The sequence below is a fragment of the Rhinichthys klamathensis genome, unplaced genomic scaffold (assembly GCF_029890125.1).
Source record: "Rhinichthys klamathensis goyatoka isolate OS25496 unplaced genomic scaffold, OSU_Roscu_1.1 h1tg000271l_1, whole genome shotgun sequence".
Taxonomy (NCBI): Eukaryota; Metazoa; Chordata; class Actinopteri; order Cypriniformes; family Leuciscidae; genus Rhinichthys; species Rhinichthys klamathensis.
This window is the reverse complement of record NW_026606791.1, coordinates 467,638-484,338: the sequence shown is the minus strand read 5'-3', so window position 1 is coordinate 484,338 and position 16,701 is coordinate 467,638. Positions and strand designations below refer to the sequence as shown.

Sequence of the window (16,701 nt, the reverse complement as noted above, 5' to 3'; positions counted from 1 at the left end):
AAGAGATTCTGTCAAGTTGGCAGAACAATTTGTGGTCCAACATCAGCTGAGGACATTTACCTTGGAGTTATCACTTCTTCCTGAGCAGACAAATCAACGTTAGTGCAATGTAGTACATTAGCACGACCTTATCAATCAGAGCAAGTCATCAATCACCCTCAAACTCAGAACCAAGCTCAGCAAAGTCATGCCAGGCTGGTGTCTGAGATGAGGCCAGACTCAAACGCCTAAATCCTTCAGGACTACTCTGCTTATCTTATCAGAGCAGGCAAAAGGAGCAAACTCGGTGTAAGTGATAATGAAAGAAGTGAGGAGAAAGACAAAGACATACCAGGAACAACAAAACAAGGGATGACCACCCATGGATTCATTGGGAGTCTTACTTAATTACTTCCTTAATCGATCGGGCCGTTGCTGCTTGGTCAGTAGAGACGGCTGGTACGTGGCCATTTATTGACCCGTATGTTGATTGTGCATTGCTGTACACAATGAAATATTCTGGCTTAAGAGAGAAGCTGGGGAGAAGATACGGCCCCATGTGAACTACATAAAAAGCAGATTTAAAGTGTTTCTTACTTGGGGCCTGTAACAACAGTCTTAGAAATTCAATGAAATACAGCAAAAGTGTTACAAAATATATACCACCAATTATTTCCAGATTGGTCATTGTTAATACCTGCCAACTAAATGTTACCCAGTGTCTAACACCTGACTCTATTGGTGACACTTTCAAGACCTGTCAAAATACTAGGGCAAACACTAGTAATATATGCACTAATTGGCTAAATAAGCAACATGTGGCAACTACCAGTGGAGAGAAGGAAAAAGGATCAATAAGACACAAATAAACAAACTATTTTAAAGAAATATGAAACATATATATGTATATATATATATATATATATATATATATATATATATATATATATATATATATATATATATATATATATATATATATATATATATATATATAGGATAACGAATTTGCTGCAACATTCTTACAATATTACTGATGCTTTCATGGCCACTAGTCATTTCTACAAAATGTACAAAAATAAATCAACAGACTTTGCAACAACAATGTAAAATGCATCACAAAAAACTTATTGTCATGTTCAAGAAACCAGTTTGAGATGATTTGAGCTTTGTGATATCATGTGTTATCCTGCTGGATGTAGCCATCAGAAGATGGGTACACTGTGATCATAAAGGGATGGACGTGGTCAGTAAAAGTACTCAACAATAGTTAAACAATATTTAACAATACTTAAATGATCCTCAATTGGTACAAAGTGTGCCAAGAAACGATCCCCCATGTTATTACACCACCAGCAGCCTGAAATATTGATACAAGGCAGGGTAAATCCATGCTTTCATGTTGTTTACGTCAAATTCTGACCCTACTGAATGTTGCAGCAGAAATCAATACTCATCAGACCAGGCAACGGTTTTCCAGTCTTCTATTGTCCAATTTTGGTGAGCCCGTGTGAATTGTAGCCTGAGTTTCCTGTTCTTAGCTGATAGGAGAGGCAACGGTGTTTTAGTACTGTTTTAACCCGTCTGTTTCAAGGTTTGGCGTGTTGTGCGTTCAGCTTTTCTACAGACCTCGGTTGTAACGACGGTTATTGAGTTACTGTTGCCTTTCTATCAGCTCGAACCAGTCTGGCCATTCTCCTCTGACCTCTGGCACCAACAAGGCAATTTCGCCCAGAGAACTGCCACTCACTGTGTAACAATCACCAATGAGAGTGCCCGGGATTACCATCAGAGAACACTCCACCACGGACTATTACCACACCTTCACAGCCTCCATTCCCCATAATCCTTTGCCCGGACTTATCAGCCATGATTACATACAGCTGTTAATCATTAGCCTCATTAACTCTGCCTATAAAAGCCTGGTTCACCCTATCACTCACTGCAAAGTTTTGTATGTTGTTGTGCTGCATTTCTGAGCATTTCTCTGGTTCCATGTATTTCGGTTTTTGGACTCTCTCCCTGCCTCTGGATTACCCGTTTGCCTTGTTCCCAACCTTGTGTGTTTTGTTTGTTTGGACTCCCTAACTGTGTTTTGACCTGTTGCCTGTACATTGGATTACGTGTCTGGATTGCCCCATTATTAAAAGCTGCATTTGGATCTCAACCTTCTTGTCTCAGAGCAGTCCGTAACACACTGGATATTTTCTCTTTTTCCGACCATTCTCAGTAAACCCTAGAGATGGTTGTGCGTAAAAATCCCAGTAGATCAGCAGATTCTGAAATACTCAAACCAGCCCGTCTGTCACATTCAAAGTCACTTAACTAACCTTTCTTCCCCATTCTGATGCTGTTAAACTTCAGCAGATCGTCTTGACAATCTCTACATGCCTAAATGCATTGAGTTGCTGCCATGTGATTGGCTGATTAGATATTTGCATTAACAAGCAGTTGAACAGGTGTACCTAATAAAGTGGCCAGTGTATATCAGAGTGAAACAGCTTCTCAAACGGAAAAATATGTAGGGTTGGACTTTATTTTATCCATTAAGAATTTACTAGATCTTTGTCATTTGATCATTGCTGTGATATCATGTGAGTGACAGGTTGCGGGGAGGGGAGGGCTTATTGTGGGGAGGAAGTCAATGTTTTTGAGTAAAGATTATGATGACACATAAAAAAAATATAATGACATTTCTAATAAACACTGTAATATTCAATAAAAAAAGATGACTTAAATGTTGATCGATTCCAAAACGCACAAACAAATTTCTAACATTGCTTTCTAGACAGTTTTGATATCATAGCCTACTCATGAGCATACTCAACTGAATTACAGTCAATCAAAATTAGAAAGAATTACAATTTCAACAGATGCAAATTTTTTTTTTGAAAATATGCAAATTAGTAGAGTAAGCAATATAATACAGCCTCCATACATGCTCTTTAAAAGTATTTAAGAACCCTTAAATTAATGAGGCTGTATTCATGTGTCCTTCAGTCTCTCTGGAAAGCTATAAAAACACTCCACACCTCTTCACAGCCTTAGCTACACTGGCCATGCTTTTATGTCTCTTTGCTCTCACCGCAATCTTCAATATCAAGTCTTTGAAAGTGCATTTATTCTTGGCCTTGTCATCTTATGCACTGGAACCTTCTGACCGTTGAATAATTATATCCCATTGCACTGCATCATCATCCACTTTGAGTGAGCTTTTTGCAAACCTGCCTCAGTCATCTGAATAATCTTAGCAGCCTGCCAAAGACTGACTTTCATTTCGGTTGCTTTTCTTATTCTTCTTTATCTTATTTGCTTTTACAGATGTCTATTCCTTCACCTCTCCTTTCACTCTCCTTTGTCATCCATCTTTGTAATTCAATTTTTAATGTCTCGCTACATCTTGCTTTTTCTCTGTCTCCTTTCTTCATCCTTCGTTCTACGCTCTAAATCAGCCTTTAAGTCGTGACACTGCACAATATTGCCAGCGATTTGTCTGGCAGATGCCTTTATCCAAGGCCTCCATTTCTACAATCACATTAGCCATTAGTACAGCTGGGAAAGCACTGGAGCGAATCAGGTTAAGTAGCTGCTCAAGGGTACAAACAGTAGAGGCCCACCTGGAGTTCAGGCCTGCCTTACTTACTCAAAAGTACACATATACATTACACACACACTTGTACTTAATGTGTGAATTTACACTCTTAGATATGCACAGTCATTAGCAGACATTTGCTAATTCATATCAGACCGGGTTGGGTGAGAAAGTGGTTAAAAAATGGCCACAGTAGAAAGAGAGAGAAAGTGAAGTAGCACTGTCAGTTCAGTTTAATATACTTATGTAACCCTAAACATGAGCGAGAGAAGGAGAGAAAACAGCCTTTTTGTCTATAGCATTTTAGCTGTATTGAATAGCTATCTTACTATTTCTGCAAACTAAAAAGCATCTTTCAAAGGCCAACGCAAAGTTTAGCACCATGGAAACATAAAGGAAACTTCAGGACCATGGACAGCTCTCTAACCCAGCTCAGAGAAGACTAACAGAATGAATCCTGTAATTATGGCATACTTTTGCTACGTTACGGCTGCAAAATTCACAAACTGAAAGCAATCTAGACATACAGTGCCCTCTGAAAATTTGGAAAGGCTCTAGGGTTTTGGACAATATTAACATAAATCCGTCTTAATCATTTGGCATTAATGCATTGAAGTAACTAATATTGAAGACCAGCAATAATGATTTATTTTTGATTACACCTTAATGGCAATGTATACACATCACGGTCAGACTGATTACTGGATTAAAAATGTTCAAGATCATTGGGTCAGCACACTTTTATAGTTTTACTGATAGATTGACAGAACAAAAGACCATTAAGAACACAGATTATAAATAGCTCCAAGATTTTTCTATGTGCTGATATAATTCTTTTTTTAATAATCTTTTTTTTTTTTTATAAAATATGTTTTCATAGTTTGTGTTGTCCCTTATCATGCCAGTGCCATGGCATCATAACATTAGGATATGTCATTATATCAGGTTCAAGTTCAAGTTCATTAAAAGCACATTAAAAAACAACAAATGTTGTAGCCTACCAAAGTGCTGTATAATAAAAAATAAATAAATAATACAGTAAAAAAAATACAATTAAAAAAAGCATAGGTTTTTTTGTGCTCAGATACAGCCTAAAACCCAAATTTGCCTATAGTGTTTCCAAACTTTCGGTATGTGCCATAATGAGAAATTAATATTGCACATTTGGAATTTTCTTTTTAAAAATGTGTTAAAAAACATCATTATCATCTAATGAAACATCAACACAACAAGTTCAAAGAAAAGTGATTTTCATATTTAATACTGTCAAAGTTTAACAAGAAAATAAGCTCTTCATAGCAAACAAAGAATAATAAAGTGCTATTTTAGGCAATATCTCTTGCACTGACTGAAAGTAATATTGCTTTTTTGTCTGTTGCATATGCAAACTTGAGATTGTAACGATAAATAAATCACTGCAATAATAAGAAGACGCAAATAAAATATGTGACTGAGATTGAAACATTCAGATAAATGGTGTGACAGCAGACGGAGAGAATGCGAAAGGATGAATGAATTAGTTGACGTGGAAAACGAGATGGATGAGGGACGGGTAACGGAGGGGGAGGAGAACAGAGAACAGAACGCACCCATCTCCGTGTGATCTCGCATGCCCCGTGAATAAAAACCTTGGGAAAAGCAATTAAACACTAAACAAGGATACATGACTGCAGCAAGTCACATTGATGATAATGGATTATCTGGATAATCAATGTGCCCATAGCAGGGCTACTCATGAATTAATCACAACCAACACGCGAAAGCAAACAGAAACAGCCTAGTTTTACTAATGTCTCCCGCTGCCTAGCAACGCCTGAGCCACAATGTGCACATCAGCACATCGCCATCACTCAAAACCCGAGCCAAACGTATCTGAATATAGAAGATGCATAAAAGACATGTGAACATGCACAATGCAAACATAATGCTTTATAAATAAAGGACAGCGTACTTATTATCAACAGATGCAAAACCGTTTGAAGGGTCAGAGCAGATGTTCCTCAAACACACGTGTCTTTGACGGAGTTTCGGAGAAACTTTGATTTTGGGACAAGAAGATAATGTGAGCGTCATGAGATACAAATAGATGGGCTACGGCAAGTGAAACAGTTTAATACTGGATGAGAAATGGACTCTGGAGGGAGAAAAAAAGAATGTGATTGACAATAGAAGCAATTGACATGGCATACTATGCACAGACAAGTGCAAGGACGGTAGATGCAGCGAGTTAAAGAAGTGATAGTTCTCCTTCTCTCTCATCCCCTTTACTGCCGTCACCACAGCAACATGCCTGGAGGGGACACGAGAGAGGCAACATCCCTGACAAAAACAACAGAGAAGGGGAGCAGGGATTGAAAGAGGGAGAACACATGAAAGAAAGAAAGGCAGAGAGGGAAAGAGTGATGCTGGGAATGACAATAGGCCATCATACAAGATGAGGGAAAGAGGAGAGACCAATTAGTCACATCTCATTGGTCCATTTTCAAATGTATAAACCTGGTGTAAAGACACCACATGAAGTGCATGGAAATTTAATTTACATATGATGGATAACATTTCATTCTAAATGTGTGGTAGGCCTATGCTTTTAAGTCAGTCAAATGGTGCATCCGAAATCTCGTACTGTCTGAGTAGGTACAACCTATGTATTCGGACATACTCTGTGGCGTATTGCTTTTCACATGCAATGTAGTTGGGAAGTATTCGATTTCGGACGCAGCGAAAGTCTTAGGCAGTAGCTGCGTCGCAATTTGCATACTTATGCACTATTCTATGTCATTGTGTAGTATAAATAGTTTGAGTACACACTGAAAATTCCAACAATAAGATGTGCACTTCAAATACCCAGATGATGTAGTTATTTAAAGGGATACTCCACCCAAAAATGAAAATTCTGTCATCATTTACTCACCCTCAAGTTGTTGCAAACCTGTATGAGTTTCTTTCTTCTGCTGAACACAAAGGAAGATATTTTGAAGAACGATTGGAACCAAACAGTTGTTTGGCACCATTGACTTCCATAGTAGAAAAAAAAAATACTATGGAAGTCAATGGTGCCAAAGTTCCAATCGTTCTTCAAAATATCTTCCTTTGTGTTCAGCGGAAGAAATAAACTCATACAGGTTTGCAACAACTTGAGGGTGAGTAAATGATGACAGAATTTTCATTTTTGGGTGGAGTATCCCTTTAACTAAAAAAACGAATAGAAGCCTTAGAAGTCGCCGCGCTCAAGTCAAAAAGTCCGTCTATCCCCCCCACCCCCGTTGGAGAAGTCGCCAAGCTCAAGTCAAAAGTCCGTCGCGGGGGGCCCAGCAAGATGGTTTGTACCCAGGGCCCAAAATTTGGTACTACACCCCTGGTCGCAACTCTAATTACGTGGCGAAGGTGTGGAGGGGCTGTGTGTACAAAGTACAAAGCATTTGATATGAGGCATAAGCAGTTTAAATGTGGGTGGCATACTGTACATAGCTTGCAGTCATTTGTAAGAAAGGGTGGAGTTTATGCAGATGAAATGCATGTGTCACCAGAGAGCAGAAAGTAAAAAAACTTAAGGAAACACATAACTGGATGAATCATTCACAAGGACCATAAAATGCGTTTAAAAGATAGATCCATTTCATGCCAACAGAACAGCGTTTATGATAACCCATGCAGCGTGAACAGCAGACAGACTTCCAAGGCATTACACTGTAACATCATGTCTAATGATCCAACAGCAAATTCAAATGAGATTTAATAAGAACTAAGCACATATTTAATGAGTACAATACTATTTCTCAGTGGGAACTGAATTAAAAGTTAAAACATTAAATGAGACAATTTTCTTATTGTATGTTCCTAACAGAACAGTTTTATTCTTCTAACCATCAACTAAATATCAATTTATAATAATCCTTTACAGTTTTTGCTTGTCAGACTGTACGAACACGATCCCCGCTGTTAGCCATGTCACACTGTGGGATCTCAGTTCCCTTTAATGTCAGACTGTGCGACAGTCAAGATTCGTCAAAAATGGACACACACGAGAAGAGTCATCCAGAGTTTTACATCATCAACCCGTGACACGTTTGGTTGACGGTGAGCTGCATTTACATGCGAGATATAAAACGGTGGCTAGCAAACAAAAACAATCTCTAGAGTTAAATTTGATCATGGCTACTGGCTACTAATCTTGATGTGCGATGAACAAGTGGTGGTTTGTTGTTCTCACTAATTGTGCCATCAGAGTCTGTGCTATTGGTGTTTGATTTGACGGTTGTCAGGAGAGACTGTGCCTTAAAACTTCTGACACTGGCAGGATTTCACCGGAAGTGAAATATGGCCGCAATAGTCATTCACCGGCTGTCAGCGAACATGTCGAGCTAGTGATGAATTACTACAGATTTTGGTCAAGGATCAGATTAATCCTTTAGGATTCGCAATATTCATAAAAAATGATACATTGTGCACCCAGCTTTAGTAGAATTTTAAGCAAACAATGGATCTGAACGCACTTTCACTTTCCTACCTCTGTACAAATGATTCATACAAATAATGACTTGATTACATGTCATCTACAATGAACATGTTCTATTTTATTTTTTTGTGGGATTTAAAATAATAATTAATCAAATGTTTAGGTGGTGTAACTGTCCAGAAATAATCAAATAAAAAAAAAAGATTTCATCTCAGATATTATTATTTAACATTGACCCACATATCAAATCCAAACTCTGACTAGAAAAAAAGGACAACAAATGACCAAATCAATAAAAAAAACCCCATCTCGACAAACAGTTAAACAAATCATAATTATTTACCTTTTGCAAATCATTAAAAATATACAGGTCTTATTAGATGAGTGGGCGGCAGGGGCGTGGCCACTCGGGCAACCGCAACCTGTCAATCATATAATGTGGCGGGAGCAAAAAAAAACGAGTGTCAGTGAGGACGCCTAGGCTATGATTGCCTTACTTTTCCTATTACTGGCATCATGTGAGTGTTTGGACAAAACCCACAGTGAACGCATATAGAGGGAAGCTCACAGAAGTTCAGTGACCGTAAAATATGACTTTGCGAGTTGACAGAATCGTTTTTTACACTTATTGAGTCTGTTGTTATTTTTTTCTTCAGTCGACGCCAGTCAGTCACCTAACCAAAGAGACACCTGCCGCTGAAGACGTGTAGGTAGTTACTCTCCTTTTTGTCTCAACCGTCCATCGACAGTTTATCGTACCATTGTTCTTCTCTTGTGGAGGATTTTGTTTTTAAAAAGGAATTATTCAGTTACTTGTTTCAGTAAATTCCAACAGACCTGCTCAGGATGCCTTGGATGAGCGTCTCTCTGCCATGGAGTTGCATTCGGGAAAGCGCGAAGGTCTGTGACTGAACAAACTAGCCGTACTGCGGCACTATCGCCAAATAAACGCTTTGTGACTGTCTGTCCACTTGCTGAGTCGCAGAAATGTTGTAAAAAGCGTTAGTTTTGCTTGGGACTGGGGGACTGAGAGTCGAAGAAGGCGAAGAGACCACTGCAGGTGCACGTGAACGCAGGAATATTATAATGGCTCTCGCGGCGGTTTCCCTCTACCTCCTCGCGCTTGCCTGGGCGAACTTGCGCCCGGTCCACGGGAACAACCGTCACGCCGTGTACTGGAACAGCTCAAACCTCCAGTAAGTGGGTTCATAAGTTTTTTTTTACGTCGGATGTGGGGGGATTTTAGGTCCCGTAAGACGGTTGACAAGATAGGTGAATCTCACGAGTATGTCCGGGACACAGTATTTAGCCTACGTTAAACACAATTGAGATTTTGTGTAATGTGACTATTTATGGCAATTAAGCACATTTTCATCCCAGATTTTAATTAGCGTAATTTGACCATAGGCTAGGATCAAACCAGTCTTGTATTAACGTTAGTATTTTTCACACACACACACAAAATTTTAGGGTGATGTATAACCCGAACATGTTCTTGACAGGTTTCGTGAGATTTATCTGAGAGTTTTGATTTAGTGGACACCACTCTGGTCACGTGCTGTACATTTCGACTCGTGCGCTCAGGAAGTTGATGAAGTGTCTCCTGATTGAGACATGCTTGCTTCAGCCTCCAGACTGATTTATTTATTTTAGTATCACAGGACTTGATTGTGTGCTGATAGGTGATAATTCACATTACCTGACAGCTGAGACTGGATAGCTAAATAATCTGGGAGGAAAATCATTATTTCAGCCCTTTTTTTTCTTTTCTTTTTTTAAATCTGGCCACAGATATTTTTTCTTCTCCCCTGCTGCCCTGTCCCCTTGTCTAGGAGAGCTTCTATACTGTAGCCTTTCTTCAGTTTAATTTCTTTTGCCTGTAATTACAAGAACTGTAGTGGTGATGAATGAGAAGTCTTGTGCCTTTAGTGTTATTATCTTAAGATTAATCACATTTATCTCTCCTCTGATAAAAGGGAGGGCGAGCAGCTCCTCCCTCCCCCACCTCTTGTCTATTTGCATTCATCTCATCCACTTATCTCCTGACTATATTCTACTTACCCGCCCTCTTCTCGTCTTCTGTATCACTTTCAGTGGGTTTTTTCTTGCTGTATTTCTCATATTCAAACTGAGGGTCCGAATATGTGTCATGAATGTCAGCGAGCATTGCACTCCAAACATGGTTTCAGCATTAGGCTACTCAAAATTCTCTAGAGCAAACTATGGGCCCAACAAGCACCAGCTGCAGCAGCAATTAAGTGTGTGTGTGTGTGTGTGTGTGTGTGTGTGTGTGTGTGTGTGTGTGTGTGTGTGTGTGTGTGTGTGTGTGTGTGTGTGTGTGTGTGTGTGTGTGTGTGTGTGTGTGTGTGTGTGTAGAAAAAGATGAGAAGAGCCTCATTAATACCCAGGTCCTCATTATCAGCATCTTCAAAGTGCACAGCAGTCACACGTTTCCCTGTGTGTCACATTCTGTTGAGACTGTTATCTATTACCTTTAATTATCCTTTGTGTTTAAATGCAAGTTTTGGTTCGATGTCTACAGATGTCTGTTTATCTTTATTTATACAGCTAGATAAAAGTTGGCTGTATAGAATACTTTCATTCATTTTGTTCAGTAGTCAGTAGTGTTAATTGTTTAAATTATGATTATGCAGTTGAGAATAGTGAAAGGTTTGTGTATGTATATGTAAGGTATTAAAGAAAAGTAGCTAAATATACTTTGAGATGTTTTGTTTTTGAGTCTTGGCAAGTGCAAGTCTTTCTGAAGAATAGATATTAATGTGAACTAGTAATGTTTCAGCGGTTATTGTTGTGTATTAATGTCCACACTAATATGTTTTCGTTTGAAAACGCATCTTTTGCTCTCCGTTTTGGCCTTCCGTCCACACTGAGACGGCGTTTTTATTAATGAAAACAAACTTTTTTGAACTTTTCCAAAGTGGATACATTTGAAAACGGCGTTGTATTGTGGACTGTCAAAACGGAGGTAGGCCTATTTAAAAACGATGATGTAAATTTAGTCATGTGATGCATATTGTACCAAATAGATATTCATGTTTATACCGGTATTGTTCCTGTTATGTGCTATTTACTTTCACACTGTTGCTAAAATGTTAATTTGCACACTCTTCATATCATAGTCCTGCAAAGATGACAGAGAAATGTACTCACATTTGCTGTCCTGAGGCAATACATGAGCATTTGCGTTTTAGACCAAACATATGGTGACCGAACAATGGTGAGATGTTTTGCTAAACAAAATTACCCCATCAGAAAAATTGTGCGATAACTTCTCATCTCAGTGAGGTTTTACCTATGCGCAGTAACCAACGCTATCTCACGACCAATTCGTACGAGTGATTAAAAGGTGGCTAATTCGTACTAATTCATACGACCTCACTCGTACAAATTTGTACGATTTGTCTAAACCCACGTGATGGGTAGGTTTAGGGGCGGGGTCAGGGATAGGTCATTCGTACGAATTCATACGAATTTGGTAACTCGTAAAATCATACGAATTTGTACGAGTGAGGTCGTATGACTTAGTACGAATTAGCCACCTCGTAAAATTCGTACGAATTGCCGTGAGATCGGGCTGGCAATAACCAACGTTTCATTGTGTATGAGAAAGTTTTGTAAAACGCCTGAAAACACTAGCGTGGACAGAAAGCGTTTTTAAACGAAAACGCCGTTTTCAAATGTATCCGGATTAATGTAGCCGTAGTCTAAGAGTTGTGCATGTTCAGAAGGCAGTGTCAGGGAGTTTGTACCTTGCATGTCTTTGTTAGTACAGAGTCTATTTCTACTCCCACACTGGGAGAAGATCTGTAAAATAATGCGTAAACTGACCCAGATTGCAGGTAGCCGAGGAACTCTCTGAGGCCTTACGGCATGAATACTGATCCCAGATCAGTCCTGAGAGGCTTAAAGCTTCGGGCCACACACTACTCAGAAGCGCATGCAGGCATGGTACAAACTGGAGCAACAATCTCCCAACCAACCGGTTCCCATGAGCCCCTCAAGGGCTTGAGAGTGTTTATGGCCCAGTGGGTTGTCACAGTTCTAGGTGAGAACCTCCTTTTGCGCCTTACGCTCGGTCCAGCTGAGGTAGACAAGTTAGCGGGGGAGCCGGTAGAGCACTTTATGTGGGCTTAAGTAGCCGGGATCACTCTCACTCCGCATCCTGGCACTCACATCGCCGAGACAGATAAAAGAGCAGACTGATAAAAGCGCTTTCATAGATGCGGCGAGAAAACCTTGCTCACGGAGTCTGTTTGAAATTTCACTGTAAAGTCAAGTGAATAGAGGATCATCAATCATGTGAGATGATGTGTCTGGGGAAAATGCCAAATCTGGAAGAAGTCAGAAAGAACGTGACTGCCTGGTGTAATATGACAGAAATTTGCACGGAGGGCCTCAGATATGTGTAAACAACTGAAAGGAACATGTATAGGGTGTTGATTCGGATGGTGAGGATGAGTCAGTAGCACACGGCTGGGCTTTTGATTGCATCTGCACGGCCCCATTAGGAGGCAACGCTCTCAGCTTCTGCTGGCACTGGCACTGCAACCCAAGCTCATTACAGCTGTCCCAGCTAATGGAACACACACTCACACACAAAGTCATTTAGTTGCATTCTGTCCAACACACACGCAAAGTCCCTTGCAAACAAGTACGCATACTAATGTACTTTATGCGGATCAAACTGACTTGTAAGCCGAACGAGAAGAACGTTCATGCACGCGAGTGACAGGAAAAATACAACCTAACACACACACACACACGCATTAAAGGGATAGTTCACCCAAAAATGAAAATTAGCCCATTATTTACTCACCCTCAAGTCATCCTGGGTGTATATGACATTCTTCTTTCAGGCAAATACAATCGGAGTTAGGCTATATCGAGTTTATAGCCTAATGAAATGAATATTTTTCTAACACAAACGCATCGCTTCTCTTCAGAAGGCCTTTATTAGCCCCCCGGAGCAGTGTGGAGCAATTTTATGATGGATAGATGCACTTTTATGATGGATAGATGCACTTTTATGGACTTCAAAACAGAAACAACTAGGGCTGGGTAAAAAATATCGATTTCTCGATATTAATCGATTCTCATTTTTACGAACCGATATCGCTTCTTAAATCTCAAGAATCGATTAGCCATCCTGTTTTCATTTGATGAATGAATGGAACATTGTAGCGCGCATCCCATCCAATAAATCGCAATAATCTTTGTGCTTTGTTACTGTTGATACTAAATAAAGTCTCAAATTTCAAATTACGTCCATTTTCTTACGAAATTCAAAAACATAAATACCGTTTTGGCGCTGTGGCGTGAGATCGCTCTGGCTCAGCTCAGCTCAAGAGAAGCAGCAGCGCGGAGCGCATATGATCTCCACTTCTGCCTTAATAATACCAGTTACAGCGCGAAATAAACATGAATGAATGTCTGAAAGTGTGTTAAAAGATAGAGTACAACTTATCGAAATCCGTATCATGTCACATGGAATCGCTAAATCAGACTTTCAACCGTGGAAAGACGTCAGTAAAACAACTTGTAAACAATGTCATGTAACGTCACATTTACCTCAGAAAAACCATATGTGACCATAAACTCGTTAGTCAGCTAGAAAACATAACTCTAAAGAGGAGCATTTTGCTAAATATATGCACCATATTACATATTCATTATAATTTGTTATGTTCTTCGATATTTAATACATGTTTGAATAAATCTGGCAAGTTTTTATGACAGCCACCATTTAAATGTTTATATTTCATATAACTTTATTATTATAAAAATAAATAAGTGTAATTTAAGTGTTTGTATAGCTACAAATCAGTTAATTTTTACCTTCAATATTATAGTAGGCTAATGAAGCCTAGTAGGCTACAACTGACTCCCATAGTTTACAGTATTAGTTAAGAGATTTGTTTTCCTTGAGAAAATTTGCCATGTATTGTACCTGATATCCAAAATAATCAATATTGAATCAAATCGAATCGAATCGAATTGTGAAATTTGTGTCAATACCCAGCCCTAGAAACAACCATTCACTGCAATTATAAAGCTTGGAAGAGCCAGGACATGTTTTAATATAACTCTGATTGTATTCGTCTGAAAGAAAAATGTCATATACACCAAGGATGACTTGAGGGTGAGTAAATCATGGGCTAATTTTAATTTTTAGTTGAACTATCCCTTTAAATCATTGCAGCTCCCAGGTTCTCTGCTAATTAGCAACATTTGATGTGGAACATGTGTAGCTGAGCAAGGTGGCCGTAGGGTACATTTCCTGTGGCGCCGTGGCCTCTTGCACCCAGCACCAGGTTGGTGTCACGGCCCGGTATCAGAGCAGGGCCCTTTAATTGGTCAGCCTCTGTCAACATGATGATAACAAATGAAAGCCCTGCTCTCAGACCGCACTCAGAGCTCTAGGCAACGGTGAAGGGCTTATGTAAGGGGAGATTTACCTTAGAAGAAAGACTAAATGAAATGTAATATGTGCTGTGAAAGAACGAACATACAGGCTGCAGCACTGCGACCTTTAAGAGCTGGGTCAAAAGAATTTGAAACCAGCTTGTAGTGAATTTATTCTTGCTTGTGGTGTGTTGCTGAATTAATTTTTTTTTCTTTCCTGTAATTGTTTACCTCTGAAGTAGCTGTGAGACTTGATGACTTTATTGTTCCTGCTAAAACCAGCTACGGCTCTGATTTACAAAGTCTGAGTTTACAAAAGCTAAAGTGAAAATATGTTTTGGAACATAAAATATAAAATCAATCCAGTGGCCATGAAAAGGATTTGGACACTCAAGTCACAAAAATGAATCAAAATATCAATATACAGTGACATGTCAAATCAAGTGCCATATAGCACACTTTTTTTTTTTAAAGCAAAATAGTGTACAAGTTTGTTTTAAAATATTAAAACAAAATGAAGACTGAAATATTTTGGATACTTTAAGATTGTCATTTTATTAATGAAACTTGTTTATAGTTAATGTGATGAATGACACCTGTGGTTACTGTGCTAAAACACCTGTTTGAAGAGAAACTTTACATTAAATTTACATACTTCACAAAAAACATCTTGACATCAGTTGCTTCAAAGTGAACAGTTGCTAGAGAACATATTGCACGTTTTGAATGCATTTGTAGATTTTGACTTGTACAATTACGTAAATTAGACGATTTGCTTGGAATGTGTTGTTTAGTTGCGTTGTGATCATCCCCAATAATGGCGTACTATAAAATGCCATAAAAATCACTATAACAATTTAAAAAAGAGGGAAAAAAAGAGTTAATTTTAATTTTACAGTTCTCTTTGTCAGGTTCCATGTGCACATCTCTCCCCCAGTGTGTGCAAGTTTTGACTGACTTGAATGCAGATTTATTTTGGGTATAAATTAAATATCACATTGTCTGTATAGTGCCATACACACAAACATCTTTAAATATGGGTGTGTCTATCTGCATAATATATTTAAATATTATTCTCAAGAAAATAACTTGCAATATAGCCACTGTATGCAATTTGTTACATTGTACAGGTGAATTAGTATCCTACATGTGCAGGTCTTTGTAATTCAGGGCCCAAGTTGGGTGAAAACAATCTTTCTGTGAGCACTAGTCTTGAATTGTGTCAATGTACCGACTGTATGTGCATTAATTTGCATGTGAAAAGCATCTGCTAAATCATTTCCAGTCCTGGAGACCCACAGGACTGCACATTTTATATGTCTCCCTTATCTGACCGACCAAGTTCAGTTCATGCAGCTCACTGCAAACAAGCTGATGATTTAAATCAGGTGTGTAAATGAGGGAGAAATAATAAATATGCAGTGCCGTAGGTCCCAGATCTGATTTCATTATTATTATTTTTTATTATTCACTTGAAAGTAGGCCTAATTGATTGGTGGACCACAAAAACATACTGAGGTAGTTAACTTGGAAGTGTTCAAATACTGCCATTAACAGACATTATAGGCAGTGGATGTATTTGAGCAGCCACAGTGCTCTCATGTTTTTATGTAATTGTGGTATGATCTGAAACAAAGCTTTTAGATTTTTTTTTAAAGCTCAAAATCTAATTTTAGAGGTGACAATGTGATGATGCTACCCTTATGGATGGTTTGTATTAGACCAGACTAAATGTTTTCTTCTTTTCAACAAGATGAAACAGGACTAGTGGATGGGGAAAAAAACAGTGGGAAAGCCTAGGAAAGTTTATTTTTTATTTTTTATTTAGTGCACAATCTTCTGTGCTACCGAGCAAATTATCATCTTGACAAATGGCTTCCCTGGGAAATGGAGGCATTGGGTGGAGTGATCAATGACCAGCCGAGCAGGAGGCTTCCTCCTGCAGCTCATTACAGTCACATATATCCCATTAATGAAAAAAAAAAACCCAGACAAAACTTACTCAGTAAAACAAGGTCACATGCAGAGAACAGTTGCTGACAACAAAAAAATGTCTGCTCTGGTAAGTATTAGTGCTGGGAGAAAAAAATCGATTCACCTAGCTATCGCGATTTTTTTTTTTTTTTTTTTTTTTTTTTTTTTTTTTACGATTCTAAAATCGATTTTTTTTTTTTTTTGTCCTTGCTCGTAGATGAGGTTGACAGAAGTTAGGCACTTTCGTTCCAACAGAGGATGAAATGTGTCGTTATCT

General features: G+C 38.7%; 2 protein-coding genes across 2 annotated transcripts in view; both read left to right on the top strand.

The window, feature by feature from the left end:
- efna1a (ephrin-A1a) overlaps window positions 1–16,701 on the top strand; it is a 305,299-nt gene that overhangs the window by 97,619 nt on the left and 190,979 nt on the right. The gene's annotated exons all lie outside the window — the stretch shown is intronic.
- efna3a (ephrin-A3a) overlaps window positions 8,529–16,701 on the top strand; it is a 104,266-nt gene continuing 96,093 nt past the window's right edge. Inside the window, exon 1 of the mRNA XM_056268426.1 lies at window positions 8,529–9,223. Coding sequence (XP_056124401.1) covers window positions 9,114–9,223 — 110 coding nt within the window. The 5' untranslated portion in view covers window positions 8,529–9,113. The remainder of the gene's footprint in view (window positions 9,224–16,701) is intronic.